We start from the raw sequence: 14893 nt of genomic DNA on the forward strand, positions 1-14893 counted from the left end.
ATAAACAAATGTTACAAGACTCAAATTCGTTCAAATTTAATTTGAAAGTAAAACAGAAGACAGCACTCATTTAAAAACATGCATTGCATCACTTAAAATGAATTATATTAGAAAACCAAAAGCCATCTTTTCCTCCCATTATACCAATGCAGAGACTATGATGGCATTTCTTTCAGCCTGCTCTACTCTTCTGACCTGGTAGGTCCTGTCATCTATCCTCTGCGTCATTTCATGTAAAGGTCGGGGAGAGGGGGTTAAACTTTATATGCAACTTTCATACGTGTCCATACACAGTGGTTATCACCAACAAATTAAAAAAAAAATAGATTCACACTTTCAAACTTTGGACCACATATAAGGCACTAATTTGCTTGTTCAAATCTTTAGAACAATTGCTGGGAAAATGTATTTGACATCTAGGGAAAATGTAATCATATTTAGAACATGAAAAATGCTATGGAGGTGCCCCATGCATCTGGGATATCCTGAATAAAGTCCCTCTGTGTAGGGAGTTAGGCCCCCCACTCCTTATGATATATTCCTGTGTGACTTCAGCACATTTATTTGACATATTAAGAATGCAGTGTTTGACCTTTGACTGCTCTAGCTGTAAAAACATGAAATAAAACTATGATTCTTTGACTATGTACCACATTATTGGGTCAACTATAATCTTTTGTAACCAAGGCCACAGAATTCCTTAGACTACACACCAAATAGGTATAACGTACACATTTTGTAAACTAAAAAAAGAGATACATTATTCCATATCTCAATTACACATGAGCAAGCAAATAGGACTACACAGAGGGACTCAGTGTGTAAATGCTAAGTTTCCCAGAAGTCAGCTGATTATGCTTGCATGTCAGTTGAGAAAAAAATGTAGGATTTGGTAGCCTCGTTTCTCATTTTTCCATGTATTGAGTTCCTAAGAAAAGCAGAAGGATGGCTGGAAAATGCTGCGTCAAAGCTGCTGCCACAATTACTACTTCCGCCTCTGACCAGATGGATATCCTGATCCACAGAGAGGAACCTGTTCTCTGTGAAGGATGGCTGGAGGTTGATTCACTGAGGAAACAGGTGGTGAAGCAGATAGAGGAAATGGTGAGGCTTAGAAGCAACTGCTACAACAAAAACTACATAGATGCCTCAAGAAGAATTTCATCAAAGATAGAAAATTCCAGAGAGGGGGGGGGGGGGGGGGGGGGAGGAGAAACTGGATCACAAGATGACTGCAGGATACAGATTATCTAAGCCAGGAGAGTCCTTACCCCTACCCCAGCTCCAATCAAGCTAAAGTGGGATGCAGCCTTGGATGTGAAACTAGAGAAACCATCCTATGATGAGAAGGAACTTAATCTCATGCGCTTCAAAGCTGCAGATCACCAACCACTATGTGTAGGAAGCAAAATGTAATGATGGTGGTTGGTGACTCTTTTCTGAGGGGCACAGAGGCATCCATCTGCTAACCAGACATGCTGTCCCAGGAGGTGCAATGTTTGTCAAGTGGCAAGATCCAAAACAAAGAGATTGCTAAGAATCATTAAACCTACTATTACCTGATGCTGCTCATTCATACTGGTACAAATGATATTGATAGGTATCATATCAAGTGACTTCCAAGAGGGGCGGCTAGAGATGCATTGAGGAGTACAGGCATGGTTTCCTGATGCTCCTGTAGTCGTGCCTAGTAAAGCCCTTCTCTCTTCAGATTTTGGCCCTATTTTGTGCTTTTTTAATGTCTAAAGAAACAACCAAAAGCTCCTTGCCTGAAATGTGGGGAGAGCAGGCGAGCCAACTAAAAAGGGGTGGCAAGAGAGGAGTGCTGGACAAGAAGATAGAGCGGAAAGATCAGGTCCCAGAAGAGGAAGAATGCAGCATGGCTTCAGATGCCTCAGCTGAGTTGATTGCCACCATTAAAGGTGTCATGGACAAGCTAGCTGGCAATATACAACTATTACTTGATATACGGTTGTGGATAAGGTAACCCAATTGGTTTCCTTGGTTGGGGAAACTTTGGCCCGCGTTGAGGAGCATGTGGAAGACCTTGAACTGTCCCTGAGACATACAATTGTCCACCTGGAAAGAAATAAACTCCTGCTGGATAAGACTTGATAGTCTGAAAACAGCCACAGAAATAATCATGTCATAGGCCTCGTACCTGGTCAGCTTCATTACAAGATAGCCGTCAGACGTGATCGGCATTGTAGCAGGGCCCTCAGAGATCAAAAGTGATCGCGCACTTAGAGTGGATGGCCCCAGAGAGGATGCGGTGGCAAGACCAAGGGCAATAACTCTGCAAGTTCACAACTTTTCAAGTTAAAATAGAAAGACTGCCAAGCTCACTTACTGGAATGCTAAACTAATCTTCCTCCAGGATTTCGCCACGGATCTTCAGCGTAAAAGGCCGGCATTCACTACTATGAAAAAGAAAGTTTGCGAGCTGCAGATTAATTACGCCCTCCTTTCCCTTATTCGTATAATTCATTAGGGCTCAGCCTGCGTATTTCACTCAGTGCAGGAAGTGGAGCAGTTTGTTGCCTCCCTCTGCCCATGGGCTGAATGCATGTTTCTTTCACACAGCACTGGATTCTTAAATACTTTTATCTGGTTCTCAGGTACTGTTAGACTCTTAGTCTCTCCCTTAAGTCACTTACTAACAGCAATCCTTAAGTTTTTCCAAGCTGGGTTAAAATATTTTAGCCATTTATCATGAATGATTTCTTCTTCTTTTCCTTGGCATAGGCTGGCCATGGAGTCTGGGAGAGACTGTAGTATTGCAGTGCAATTTGGTGCCCTCAGAGGAGAATGGTTTTTCACCATTCCTATCTTTGTCCTGCTGTTTACTATCACTCTTGATTTTTTATGTCAGGCTCGGCATGGTTTTTGAACCCCTGACGTACCTCCCACCTATGTGGTTGTGGGCAGATAGCTTGCACTTGCTATGATGGAAGACTTGGATAGGTCAGGACAGTGCTTTACTACGATTATGACTTGCAACCTGCTTGAGCTCTTTTTTTTTTTTTTCCTGCTGTTTTGTGGGCTGTAGATCCATGTCACTGGAGGCTTGTTAGCGAGCATATTCAAAGCTTTTCTTTGTGGGACTGCTACCCCTGAATATCTTCATTTTGTGGGCTCCTGGATAAGGCAATGGCAAAAGCCAGAAAGATACTGGAGTACATAGGGAGAGAAATGATCAACAGATAAAAAGGAGGCAATATCACCCCTATATAAAGTCCCTGGTGAGATCTCATTTGGAATACTGTGTACGGTTCTGGAGACCGCACGTTGAAAAGGATATAAAATGGTCAGTAGTCTTCATTGTAAAGCATATGGTGACAGAAAGATCTAAACACATAACCTAGAGAAAAGGTGAGATTTAAATACCTCAGATATCAATGCACAGGAAGCAGGTCCTTTCAAGAGAAAGGAAAGAAGACACTGAAACGAGGAATCCTGGTGTAAGAGATGGCGTGGGTAAGAGCCCTTTGTGCTGTGGCATAGTTGTCACCGCCTCGCAGGCAAACCCACGAAGCCTACGCCATCAGCTAGCGTACATGCCCTGTAGCAGGACAGTCTGGAGCTTCACATATACTAGCTGCCTCCCCTGCAGATTGAGCCCTTGGGTTCTGGTGACCGGCAAGACTTAGGAGGGTCTCTAGGGCGGTGAATAGAGCAAGAGTCCAATGGCATGCCAGGATCAGGGCAGGCAGCAGGCTAAGGAAGTCACAGACAGGTCAAGGTCAGGGCAGGCAATCGTGGTCAGGTCCAGCGGGAAGTCAGGCCAAGGGTGGAAAAAGACACACAGAAGACACTGGATGAGATGAACAGAACAAGGCAAGGCTGGACAAGGAATCAGGATACAGGAACTCGAAGGCAAAATGTACTAAGGCAGGAGACCCGTTGCTGAGGCAAGGTAATGCCGTAAAGCCCTCGCTTAAATAGGCTTGTTGGCCTGATATCATAGGCGGGCACTGCTCAGTGTTTCCTGCCGTGAGGTCTACAAAATGTGCACATATGCATGGGCATGCCTGTGGGAAGGCGGCAGGAGCTGGTGGCATCTTGGGCCACACTGGATGGCATTCGGGGCAGAGAGCTGTGCCCTGACTGCAGGATGGGTCCAGCAGCTCACCGGGCCTTCCCAGGTGCCACCAAATACAACACATTGGACGAGGGTGACTGGGATAGACTGAGGAATAACTTACAGAAAGGGTGGTAGAAACATGGATCAACTTCCCAGTGGAGGTGGTGGAGACACGGACAAATTCAATAAAGCATGATACAAACAAAGGGGATCTTTGAGGGAGTGGTAGGTAATGTAGAGCTGAGCAGTCGTGTGGATAGGTAAACTGGATAGAAACAGACCAGACTGTAAATGTTTAAAAAGTTAACTCATGTACAAATGACAACTGATACTGCCGTGCTTGAGGCAGGTACATCTCCTTTTCATCATGGCTAGCAAACCTGATAAGAGACTATGCACCTCAAACCCCAGGACAGGAAGGCAGACTAAAGCCTATTGTAATAGGTGACCACCAGTAATATAAAGGGACTACTGAAGGACTCAGTCTCAGACAACGTTGCCATACAGACCATTAAGCTGGGGACACCAACTGAAACTAAAGATGAGTTCAATGGAGAAGGGGGCGAGGAGGAGGAGGGGCGGGATATGGTGGTAAAGAACAGAGGCAAAAATCCTTGCAAATTATGGTGCTAGGAGAAAAAAAACTGAAAGATTTTCTCTCAGTATATGTTAAAGAGCTTAAAACTTAGAGATCCAAGAGCGCTACAAACTCATCACAAATGAAACATTAAAAGGACTTACTGTGACCACTGCTGGGCAATCTTGTAAGCATTAAAGACATCTTGTACTCTCTCTTCCACTTTTGTCTTCAGTAGTCCATCAGTGATGAGATTTCCAAGAAAAAGAATAAAATAAACGGATTCAAAAAAAATGTATTTTCTTCTTACATAATTAACAGAGTAAGAATGAAGGCTCATGCACACTTAGGGCTTTATTCAAACAGGACTTGTCCTCCAACCTATGCCTATGGAAAAAATCTTTATGGAATTCGACCCTTCAAGTCAGAGGATTTAAAAGAAGATCACAGAGAGTGCTTCAGACTCTGCAATACTGAACCAGTTGCTTCTCAGTAGTATGTAATCCCATCCTATTTCCTTTAATAGGACAGGTCACAGTACCTAGCACTGATCAACTGTAATATTATATATATATATATATATATATGTATGTTATTACTACCCAAAGAGTTAGATACTCTAAATAACTCAAACAACTAAATATATTTATTGTACTGCATATCCATAACTCAGTCCAACATTTTGGTTCACATAAGACTCTTATCATAGCAATACACATTTGGAAGCATATTAAAATCAATGTTAGCAACAGTCAATGAGCATTTGACAATGTATTCAGCTAGCTCAATAAACAGGTATCACCTGTGGACCCTTATTTCTATTTAGTCAAGTGAACTAATAAGGCATCCACAGTATTTTCTAAATAATTTGTGGAAGTATTACAGAACCAGAGTATGGAGAAATTACCTAACTATGCTGTATGTCAGAGGTGTCAAACATGCATCTGGTTCATACTCCTGTCCCCCACCCAATATTACTCTGCACACACTGCCTACAGTACTTTCCTGGCAATTGTTTTATGTGCATTCATATTAAAAAAAATAAAATAAAAAAAGTGGACCATACATTTTCATACATTGTATAGGCTGAATGTGTGACAGTCCTATATATATTCATATTCACAGAAATCTGTTATGCTCTTAGTTCATTGAATTATGACAGAGGTTCTTATTTGTTTTTGAAATATATATGATGGTTCAGGATCTTGGAGTTAGTAATTACTATTTGGGGCTTATATTGCGATTGTCTGTTTTACTCACCAGGTAATATTTATTTCCCTAAGCTTTCCAAAGGCAAATTTTCAAAACTATTTCATTTTGTGTTTTGCTCTAAGGCCATCTGAGACACAAATTCCCTCAGACACAAAGTAAACTACAAAAAGAAAGCAAAGTTATGTGAAATGACTGCAATCCACTAAAAGAACCTGAAGACTGGAAGATTGAAAGAGGGGAGTTCTGCTTATTGCAGAAAGCAAAGGGGTTGAAGGTATTTTGGAGAACGTGTATGCTGCTCTCTCAAGTGAGGGATACTTGAGAGGGGAGTGCCCAATCCTTCAGAAAAATTTAAGACGACTCAGGAAAGGTATGAGAACTGGGACTACATAATCTAACCACCTGCAGTGGGGAGAAGCTGGGAATAAATTTGGGAGTGAAGGAGGAATGAGCTATCGTCAATCTGGATAGTTTGAATAAACTGAGTAATTGGAGTAATTGGGAAGAAAAGGAATTCAAGCGTTGAGAAGGGTGCTTCCAGAGGAATTGAGAGACTTTGCTAAAGAGGTGAGGTCCCAAGTTTATTGACCTTCCTGCTGTTATATTGTCTTTAATTGAAACTCGAATTGAAGCTATAAATATTCTTCAGTCATCTAATCAACTATCAATAAAAAAAGTTGGAAGCCACCCTGCTTCTCAATGTGCTTTTTGGATTCCAAGGCAGTGATTATCGGTGCTCTGTACGGAAAAGGAAGAGGGCTTGTGCTTGGACTGATGCATGAGGGCCTTGGAACTATTGTCCCCCGGGAATCCTAGAACTCCGTGTTAAGCTAACCATGGAATGAGTGAGAGAAAGCTGGAGAACAGTGTGCAGGAAGGGTCCAGCTCTCTTCCTATGAGCCCCTGGGGAGCTAGTTAAAGGATCCATCCCGCCCAGGGATTACACGATTCTGAATTCAAGACATTTTTACAAACCCAATGGAAGGAATACAGGAAACTGAATTCTTTACCTGATCTTTGATTTTTTGGAATGTAGCTAAAGCAGATTTATGGGGTCAAATTATCTCATAACAGGCACAGAAACAAAAAGAGTGTGCAAAAAATTTCAAATTTGACACAAACATTTTCTTTATGCAGACTTCTATGTTCATAATCTAACTTTTGACTTACAGCAACAGCTTAAAGCTGCCTGAAAAGAATTAGATATACTGTTAGGAGTTTAAAGCTCAATGAGAAATATTATTTTCTCCAGTATAAAGTTATTTCAATGGGGTAACAAATCAGGCAAGTTATTCACCAATTTGTTAAGGTATTCCAGGCCCAGAATGCTTGTGACCAAGCTGAGGCACAGAAATGTCATTCACAATACTACTGCTTTCATCTCACAGGCCTTTGAATTTTGTTTTTTAGAAATTTATAAACTGAACAGGCCCTGAATCAACTAACGATATTCAGCTTCCCCAATTATCTGAAGAGCAAAAAATATATCTCGAGTCCCAGATTCAAGAGGTAGAAATAAGAAGAGGTTTTACTCAGTTGAAACTGGCTAAGACCCCTAGACCCGATGGGTTTGGAGTTGAATTCTATAGACTCTATTTTGAACCCCTTGAAGGACATGTTTCAGGCTGCACAGTTTCATGGTATTTTTGAAAGGGGGCATGATCTATCCACAAGTGTATTGATCTCAAAATCTGGTAAACATGCCCTTCTTCCTGAGTCCATACCACTTATTAACCATGACATAAAAATTTTGGCATCTATTCTGGCTTACCGGCTGAATATCGTTGTTACGTTTCTCAGCTCGTGGGGCAGCCCACAAGCCAGTTCACTCACCTCAACACCAGTTTCTCCAAAGCACGACAGGATACTGCCGCTCTTCCTGCCTTCAGACATGCCTAAGCGTGTGCTGAACTCAGGCAAATTTAAAAGGGCCTGTGGTGGGAAAGGGCCCGCAGCGCCTTTAATGACATCACACGCCTTGCCCTATAAAGGACCTTCTCTGCCTCTCCCTCACTACCTCAGCAACGAGTCAACTACTATTCTGGTAGTGTGTTGCTGCTTCCTTGCCTTGCCTCTGCATTTTCAGTTTTCTCCGGCCTCACCTCGCCTCTTTTTCAGCCTTGTCTTGCCTCTTCGTCTCCAGCCTGTCCAGCCTTCCTAGAACTGGCCTCCGGGTCAGGGACGGATTTAGGATTTTGCAGCCCCAAGGCAGTTTTAGTGCTTTTACACTCCCATCTCCTGTAAGTTTCTGTTAAAGGATAGCAAATAACTGTTCTCTCTTGAATGAGATTCAGCACAGCTGGAAGGCAGCAAATCTTAGCCAGCCCGCTGCCCCTAAATGTTTGATGCCCTACGCACAGGTATAATAGGTGCCTACTGACAAATCCAGGGCTGCCTCCGGTACTGCCCATAGCTTATGACCCGACCATCCTTGTCTGCCACCTGCCTTGACCATAGCATCCTGTTTGATGCCTGCCTTGACTTCAGCCTGACTACGGAACCTCTTACTGTTCACTCATTTAAGACCTGCAGGCCCTTGGAAACCAAAGGCTTAACCTGCGGGGAAAGGGGCTGATATATAGACAAAGCTCCAGTTAAAGTCTCTGCAAGTTGTTTTCACTGAATTCGTTATTGCAGTGAAGTTTATTTTTGTTGGACTATCACAGTCTGCGTGACTTGTTTTTACTAAAGCATGTGACTGTCTATGCCAGAGTGAGAAAGCTTTAGTCCTGAAGGGACACACACCAATCAGGTTTTCATAATATCCCTAACGTAAATGTTTGGCCAATTGTGTGACAGCCCCGCGACCAGCCACTCACTCACCCTCCAATGCCATGGGCCTCAGAGAGGCAAGGATGTCGCCATGCCGTCTTCCCCAAGGCTCCCATCAACTCTTAATGGTCCAGCGGTGGGAAACCTCAGTGTCACGCCTGGATGTCGGCACCAGCTGATTTAAACCCAGGAGGAGCTCCCAGCCAGCACCTCAGCAACAGGTCCTCCTGCCTTGTCTGCAGTGCATGCTGCCACCTGTCTGTGCCTCATTGTCCTCCCTTGCCTTATTGCCCTGCTGTGCCATACCCTGCCTCTCTGCCTTAGCCTGATTCGTGGTTCTGACTTCTACCATCAATTCTGACTCTCCTTTACCTGCTACTGACCTCTACTATGGACACAGACTACTCCTTTGAACCTCCACCTGCCCTGACCTTAGCCTGGTCTCAGATTCTTACTGCCTGCCCTCATGCTGCCAGCCCAGACCTCGGCCCCATATCCCCGACTTCTTTGACCACTCCTCATGGGACTTTTGCCTAAGTCCTGCCAGGCCCCTGGAACCCAAGGGCTCAACCTGCAGGGAATGGGGCTGGCAATTGCAAAGCTCCAGCTCCAGTCCCAGTAAGAGCAAGACCACCAGCTGTTAGTGTGTGCCTAGCAGGTTTGCCTGCTAGATTGCACCATAGGCCAAGGGCTCATATCCATGACATGTAATTAATATGCATAAGAGGTAGTATGCATACAAATCTCTCATGCATATTCATTAGAGATGTCCTGAGAACCTGACTGGTATGCAGCCCTCAAGAACCAGGAGGTTCGCCACCCCTGAGTTATACCTCAAGGTCCTGAAGCTTTTGCTTTCCCATGTTTCAGAATGGATTCAGGTCTGCATTCAAAAAAGTTAACAGATCAACAGCAGCCCCCCTGTATAAAGGAGATCCCCTCCCCCCTTTCACAGTGAAAAGGACGGGGGGATCCAAGAAGCAGACTTGGAGAAGACTAAAGGTCTAGGGAAAGCATTTTTGTGCCTCCTACTTTGATTTTCTGATTGCCTGTCAGGTCCCCCTGACACTGCAGCAGTAAAATGTACTGGCTTATTATAGTTGAAAGCTTTTAGTTTACAGAAATTCCAAAGCTATAATTCAGTTTTTCAGAAATTTTCCACCAACTGAATGCCTATGAATTAATTTCCTGGTAAATGTCATGTTTTGCTCATTTTCAGTTCTCACTAGAAGAAGAGAACATTAACTCTTGAAAAATAGTCAAGAAATATATTAAGTTAGTTCAATACAAAGGTATCACTATCTTTTTTTTTTTTTTTTTGGGGGGGGGGGGGGGGGGGGGGAAGGGGTTTGCTTGTTAAACTTTTATATGTCTAGAAATGAAAAGAATGATCAAGACATTTCACCAAGGTGCTTTAACAAAATAACCCCCCTCCCCACTCTAGCCAGGAAGCCACTTGCTTTTGGCTAAATACTAGAGCTCCCCTTAAGCAGCATCCAAGCTGTTTTATGTCTGAGAACTGACTTCTGATATGGATGGACATAAGCTTTTGGGACCATTACCTATTCATGAAAAGGATAAGGAAAGGCTCTGCCATATAGCTAACTTCAATTTCTGGCTCAAAAAATGGTATAGAGAAAGTGATTTTGGTTACATTGGAGGCTGGGGCAGTAAGAGATATGGTAAGGATGGTCTCCATTTGCCCTTGGCAGGAAAGAGGCTGCTAAGTGAGAAAATCAGAGCATATATTATCAGGTATTTTAACTACAGGACGGGGATGACAGGAGGTGGCCAATGAAATTGGCATATCACCCCCAAGTGATACAGGAAGTTGAAGGAGAAAATAAAAATCAATCAGATCAAAAAAGCAGAAAAGGTGACTAGGAAGAGCAGCAAATCAAGGGATAAAAGTTGGAAAGCTAAGACACAAATGCTCGTAGTCTGGGCAATAAAATCCCAGACCTGCAGGCCCTGATGGTAAAGGCAGACTTGGACATCATTGCTGTCAGAGACTTGGTTCACGGAGTCTCATGATTGGGATACAGCCATCCCGGGCTACAAACTAAGGAAAAAGATAGAGGATAGAAAAGAAAAAAAAAAAAAAAAAGGAGTAGCTCTTTATGTCAAAAACAATATCCAAGCAACTGAAATGGAAGGGATGTAGGATAGGGAAGAAGCATTATGGGCTGCCCTAGAAAAAGAAGATGGTACTTCCATTTACATTGGAATGGTCTTCAGGCCTACAAATCAGACAGAAGAGCTGGACAGAGATCTGGTTGAAGATATCCAAAAGGTGGGAAAGAAGAAAGAAATGTTGATCATTGGAGATTTTAATCTGCTGGATGTAGACTGGAGTACCTACAAGAAGTAGAGAGATAGTGGATGCCCTTCAAGGAGCCCTGCTCAAACAAATAGTAATAGACCCCATGAGGGAGGATGGGATACTCGACCTAGTGCTCACAAATGGGGATAATGTCCACATAGGTGCCCAGTCTGATCAGACTGTATGGTTTGATATTGTAAATAAGACAAGAGAGAGAAGTCACACGAAGACCCGAGTTTTGAATTTCAAAAATACAGACTTTGTCAAAATGGGGATGCTCTTGGAGGAGGAAGAATTAGGAGACTGGGAGAAAATGGGTGAGGTGGAATAACAGTGGGCCAAAGTAAAGGGAGCTATTACAAAGGCAACTAACCTTTATGTTAGGAAAGTAAACAAAGTGAGAGGATAAAGAAACCTATTTGGCTCTCAAAGGAGGTGGCTGAAAAAATAAAGGCAAAAAGAACATAGGTCAAGAAATATAAAGGATCCCAAAGAGGAACACAAGTGAAACTGAGGGAGATGTAGAAAGAAATCAGGAAAGCAAGGCCAAGCAGAAGAAAGGTTTGCCAGAGGTAAAGTAAGGTGACAAAACATTTTTCAGATATATCAGAGCCAAAAGGGAGACCCAAAGTGGTATAGTGAAATTGAAAGGTGACAAGGAGCACCATGTGGAGAGGGATGAAGAAATGGCAGAAATATTAAACAAATACTTCAGTTCAGTGTTCACTAAAGAAGACCCTGGAGAAGGACAGTTGTTGGTTGAGAAGACCAAAGATGGGGATCGGGAAGACTAAACTCCATTTATAGAAGAGAATGTATGAGAAGAGCTAAGAAAACAAAGACAAGATCATGGGGCCGGATGAGGTACATCCCAGGATACTGAAGGAATTCAGAGATGTGCTGGCAGGTCTGCTGAAAGACCTGTTCAATAGATCCCTGGAAACAAGAGTGGTGCCTTGTGATTGGAGAAGATCTGTGGTAGTCTTGCTTCACAAGAGAGTGGTACCAGAGAGAAGGTTGGTTAGGTTCACCTCTGTGGTGGGAAAATTAATGGAGATGCTGCTGAGAGGATAGTGAACTATCTACAAACTGGTAGATTACTGGACCTGAGGCAGCATGGAAAGGTCCTGTCAGACAAATCTGAAATTTTTTTTGAGTGGGCAGCTAGAGAATTGGATCGAGGAAGAACACTCAATGTTATTTATTTGGATTTCAGCAAAGTTTTTGATATGGTCCTGCAAAGGATACTTTGAGAAGCAATGGACTCAGCACTGAGGTGGTGAAGTGGTCTACAAACTGGTTGACTGACAGGAGATAGCATGTAATGATAAATGGAATCTACTCTGAAGAAAGAATGGTGCCACAGGGATTGGTTTTGGAAGCAATTCTGTTTAATATCTTTGAGAGTGACAATGCAAAAATGGATAGAAGGTAAAGTTTGACTATTTGCAGATGATATTAAGATCCGCAACAGAGTGTACATGCCTGAAGGAATAGAGAAGATGAAAAGTGATTAAATAAAGCTTGAACTGCGGTTGAAGACTTGGCAGCTGGGATTCAGTGCCAAGAAGTGCAGAGTCATGCATCTAGGGTGTGGTAATCCAAATCAGTAGTATATGATGGGGCGTGAAAGACTAATCTGCACATACTGGGAGAGGGACCTTGGGGTGATAGAGTCTGGAGATTTGAAGGTAGCGAAGGGATGTGACAAGGCGACAGCTAAAGCCAGAATTCTAAGCTGCATATAGAGAGAGGAATAACTAGTAAGAAAACAGAGGTAATAATGCCCTTGTACAAGCCCTTGGTGAGTACTCACCTAGAGTACTGTGTTCAGTTCTGGACACCGTATCTCAAAAAGCACAGAGACAGAACTAAAGCGGTTCAGAGAAGGGTGACCAAAATGGCGTGGGGACTGTATTGGAAGACTTATGAGAAGATGCTGAAGAGTCTGAATACGTATACCTTGGAAGAGAGGAGATATGATACAGACTTTGATACCTTAAAGGTTTTAGAAATACACATTCCTAAAAATAAACTTTTCCATTGGAAACCAAACAGTAGAACCGCTGTATTAATCTCTGCTATAAAATGTCGATCATATCATGTCTGTTAAATGACGTGTGTAGTGGTCTGATTGTACGCTACACCTACTTGAAAGAATGTATAACAGTTTACTCCTCAAGGGGAGTGGCATGCAGTTGTTCTAAGCCTTTGTCTTAGCTGCATCTTGCTGGCAATAAAAGTCTATCTTTACGGATCAGTTGTCTGGACCTCTTTCCTGACTAAATTCTGACGGTTACAGAACTAGGGGTCATGTTATAAAACTCCAGGGGGGATGACTCAGAACAAAAACAAACATCAAGAAATATTTCTTCACAGAGAGAGAATGATCTTTCGGAAGAAGCAGTAAAGATAAAAACAGTAAATGAATTCAAAAAGGCATGGGATAAAACACTGTGGATACCTAAAGGATAGAGATGGAAACGAAAAGGGTACATGGGGGTAAATCTGCATGGAGCAGAAGTTACTACTCCTAACAGAAGGCATGGGGATTACTACCCTTAGCTAATCAGCTTACATGATTTTGATGCAACTGCAGCATCTATCTCCACTTTGACAGCTGGGGGGGAACAAAAAGGGGAATTAGATTCAGATGATAGCCAACGCTGGACTTAGTACCCCGACCTGTAAAAGTCTGATACACAGACATTAAAGAAAAAGCGCAGGAATGCTTCTGTGGCCAAGTCCAAAAGCAAAGTACATTCAAGCAGCATTTTAGGAATTATCAAGAAGGCTGCTCACCCTGTACAATGATGCTAGTAGTAGTTTTTGTTATGGGTTTGACAGTTGCTTGGCTTTGATTGATTGTTAATATTACTACCCTAAAACATAAGGTTTGGGAGCAGCGGACCCACTCGTCACCTAGATAGGATTTTAGACAGTGCTGACATAGGAAACTGTGGGAGGGAGGTTCTGGAAGCCAAATGTAGACTTGTAGGTAGAAAGCTGAAATCCAGAACCTCTCTGAAATACTCCCCTGTTCCATGTGCAGGTCCTCAGAGGCAGGCAGAGCTCCGGAGTCTCAGTGAGTGGATGAAACAATGGTGCAAGGAAGAGGGATTCAGTTTTGTAAGGAAAAAGACCAAATGGTCCATCCAGTCTGCCCAGCAAGCCCACGGCAGCACCCACCACCACTGTACAGGTTACCCCCATATTTAATAGTTTCTCAGACTGTAAAAGCCAGGGCCCTTGTTTATTGCTGTCTTAAGTCCAATTCCTCATTATCTCTTGCCACTGAAGCAGAGAACAATGGTGGACTTGCATTAAGAGTATCAGGCTTATTGGTTAAGGATAGTAACTGCCATATCAGCAAGTTACCCCATGCTTATTTCTCCAGACCGTAAAAGCCAGGGTCCTTGTTGGTTGTTGTCTGAATCCAATTCCCCCTTTTCCTCTTTTCCCCCTGCCATTAAAGCAGAGAGCAATGAGAGTTGCATCAACAGTATAAAGGCTTATAGGATAAGGGTAGAAACCGCCACACCAGCAAGACTCAGTCTTTGACAAGTAACTATATGGTTAAGGAATCTTTGTTTTTGGGCTGTTTTTTTTTTAAACTGAGTCTTTGTCTCCTTTGGGAAAGTATTACATTCAGGGGCGGATTTTCAGAGCCCTGCTCGCGTAAATCCGCCCAAACCCGGGCGGATTTACGCGAGCAGGGCCCTGCGCGCCGGTGAGCCTATTTTACATAGGCTCACCGGCGCGCGCAGAACCCCGGGACTCGCGTAAGTCCCGGGGTTTTCGGAGTGGGCGTGTCGGGAGGCGTGTCGGGGGCGGGGCCGGAGCGCGCGGCGTTGCAGGGGCATGTCGGCAGCGTTTTGGGGGCGGGTACGGGGGCGTGGCTACGGCCCGGGGGCGTGGCCGCGTC

General features: G+C 43.4%; 1 protein-coding gene across 2 annotated transcripts in view; it reads right to left on the minus strand.

The window, feature by feature from the left end:
- Nucleotides 1-14893, minus strand: part of LOC115090145 (protein farnesyltransferase subunit beta-like) — a 165315-nt gene that overhangs the window by 122733 nt on the left and 27689 nt on the right. For both annotated transcript variants that reach the window (XM_029598892.1, XM_029598893.1), the window contains exon 2: nucleotides 4826-4890. In XM_029598892.1, coding sequence (XP_029454752.1) covers nucleotides 4826-4890 — 65 coding nt within the window. The remainder of the gene's footprint in view (nucleotides 1-4825; nucleotides 4891-14893) is intronic.

Source organism: Rhinatrema bivittatum, chromosome 4, assembly GCF_901001135.1.
Source record: "Rhinatrema bivittatum chromosome 4, aRhiBiv1.1, whole genome shotgun sequence".
Lineage (NCBI taxonomy): Eukaryota > Metazoa > Chordata > Amphibia > Gymnophiona > Rhinatrematidae > Rhinatrema > Rhinatrema bivittatum.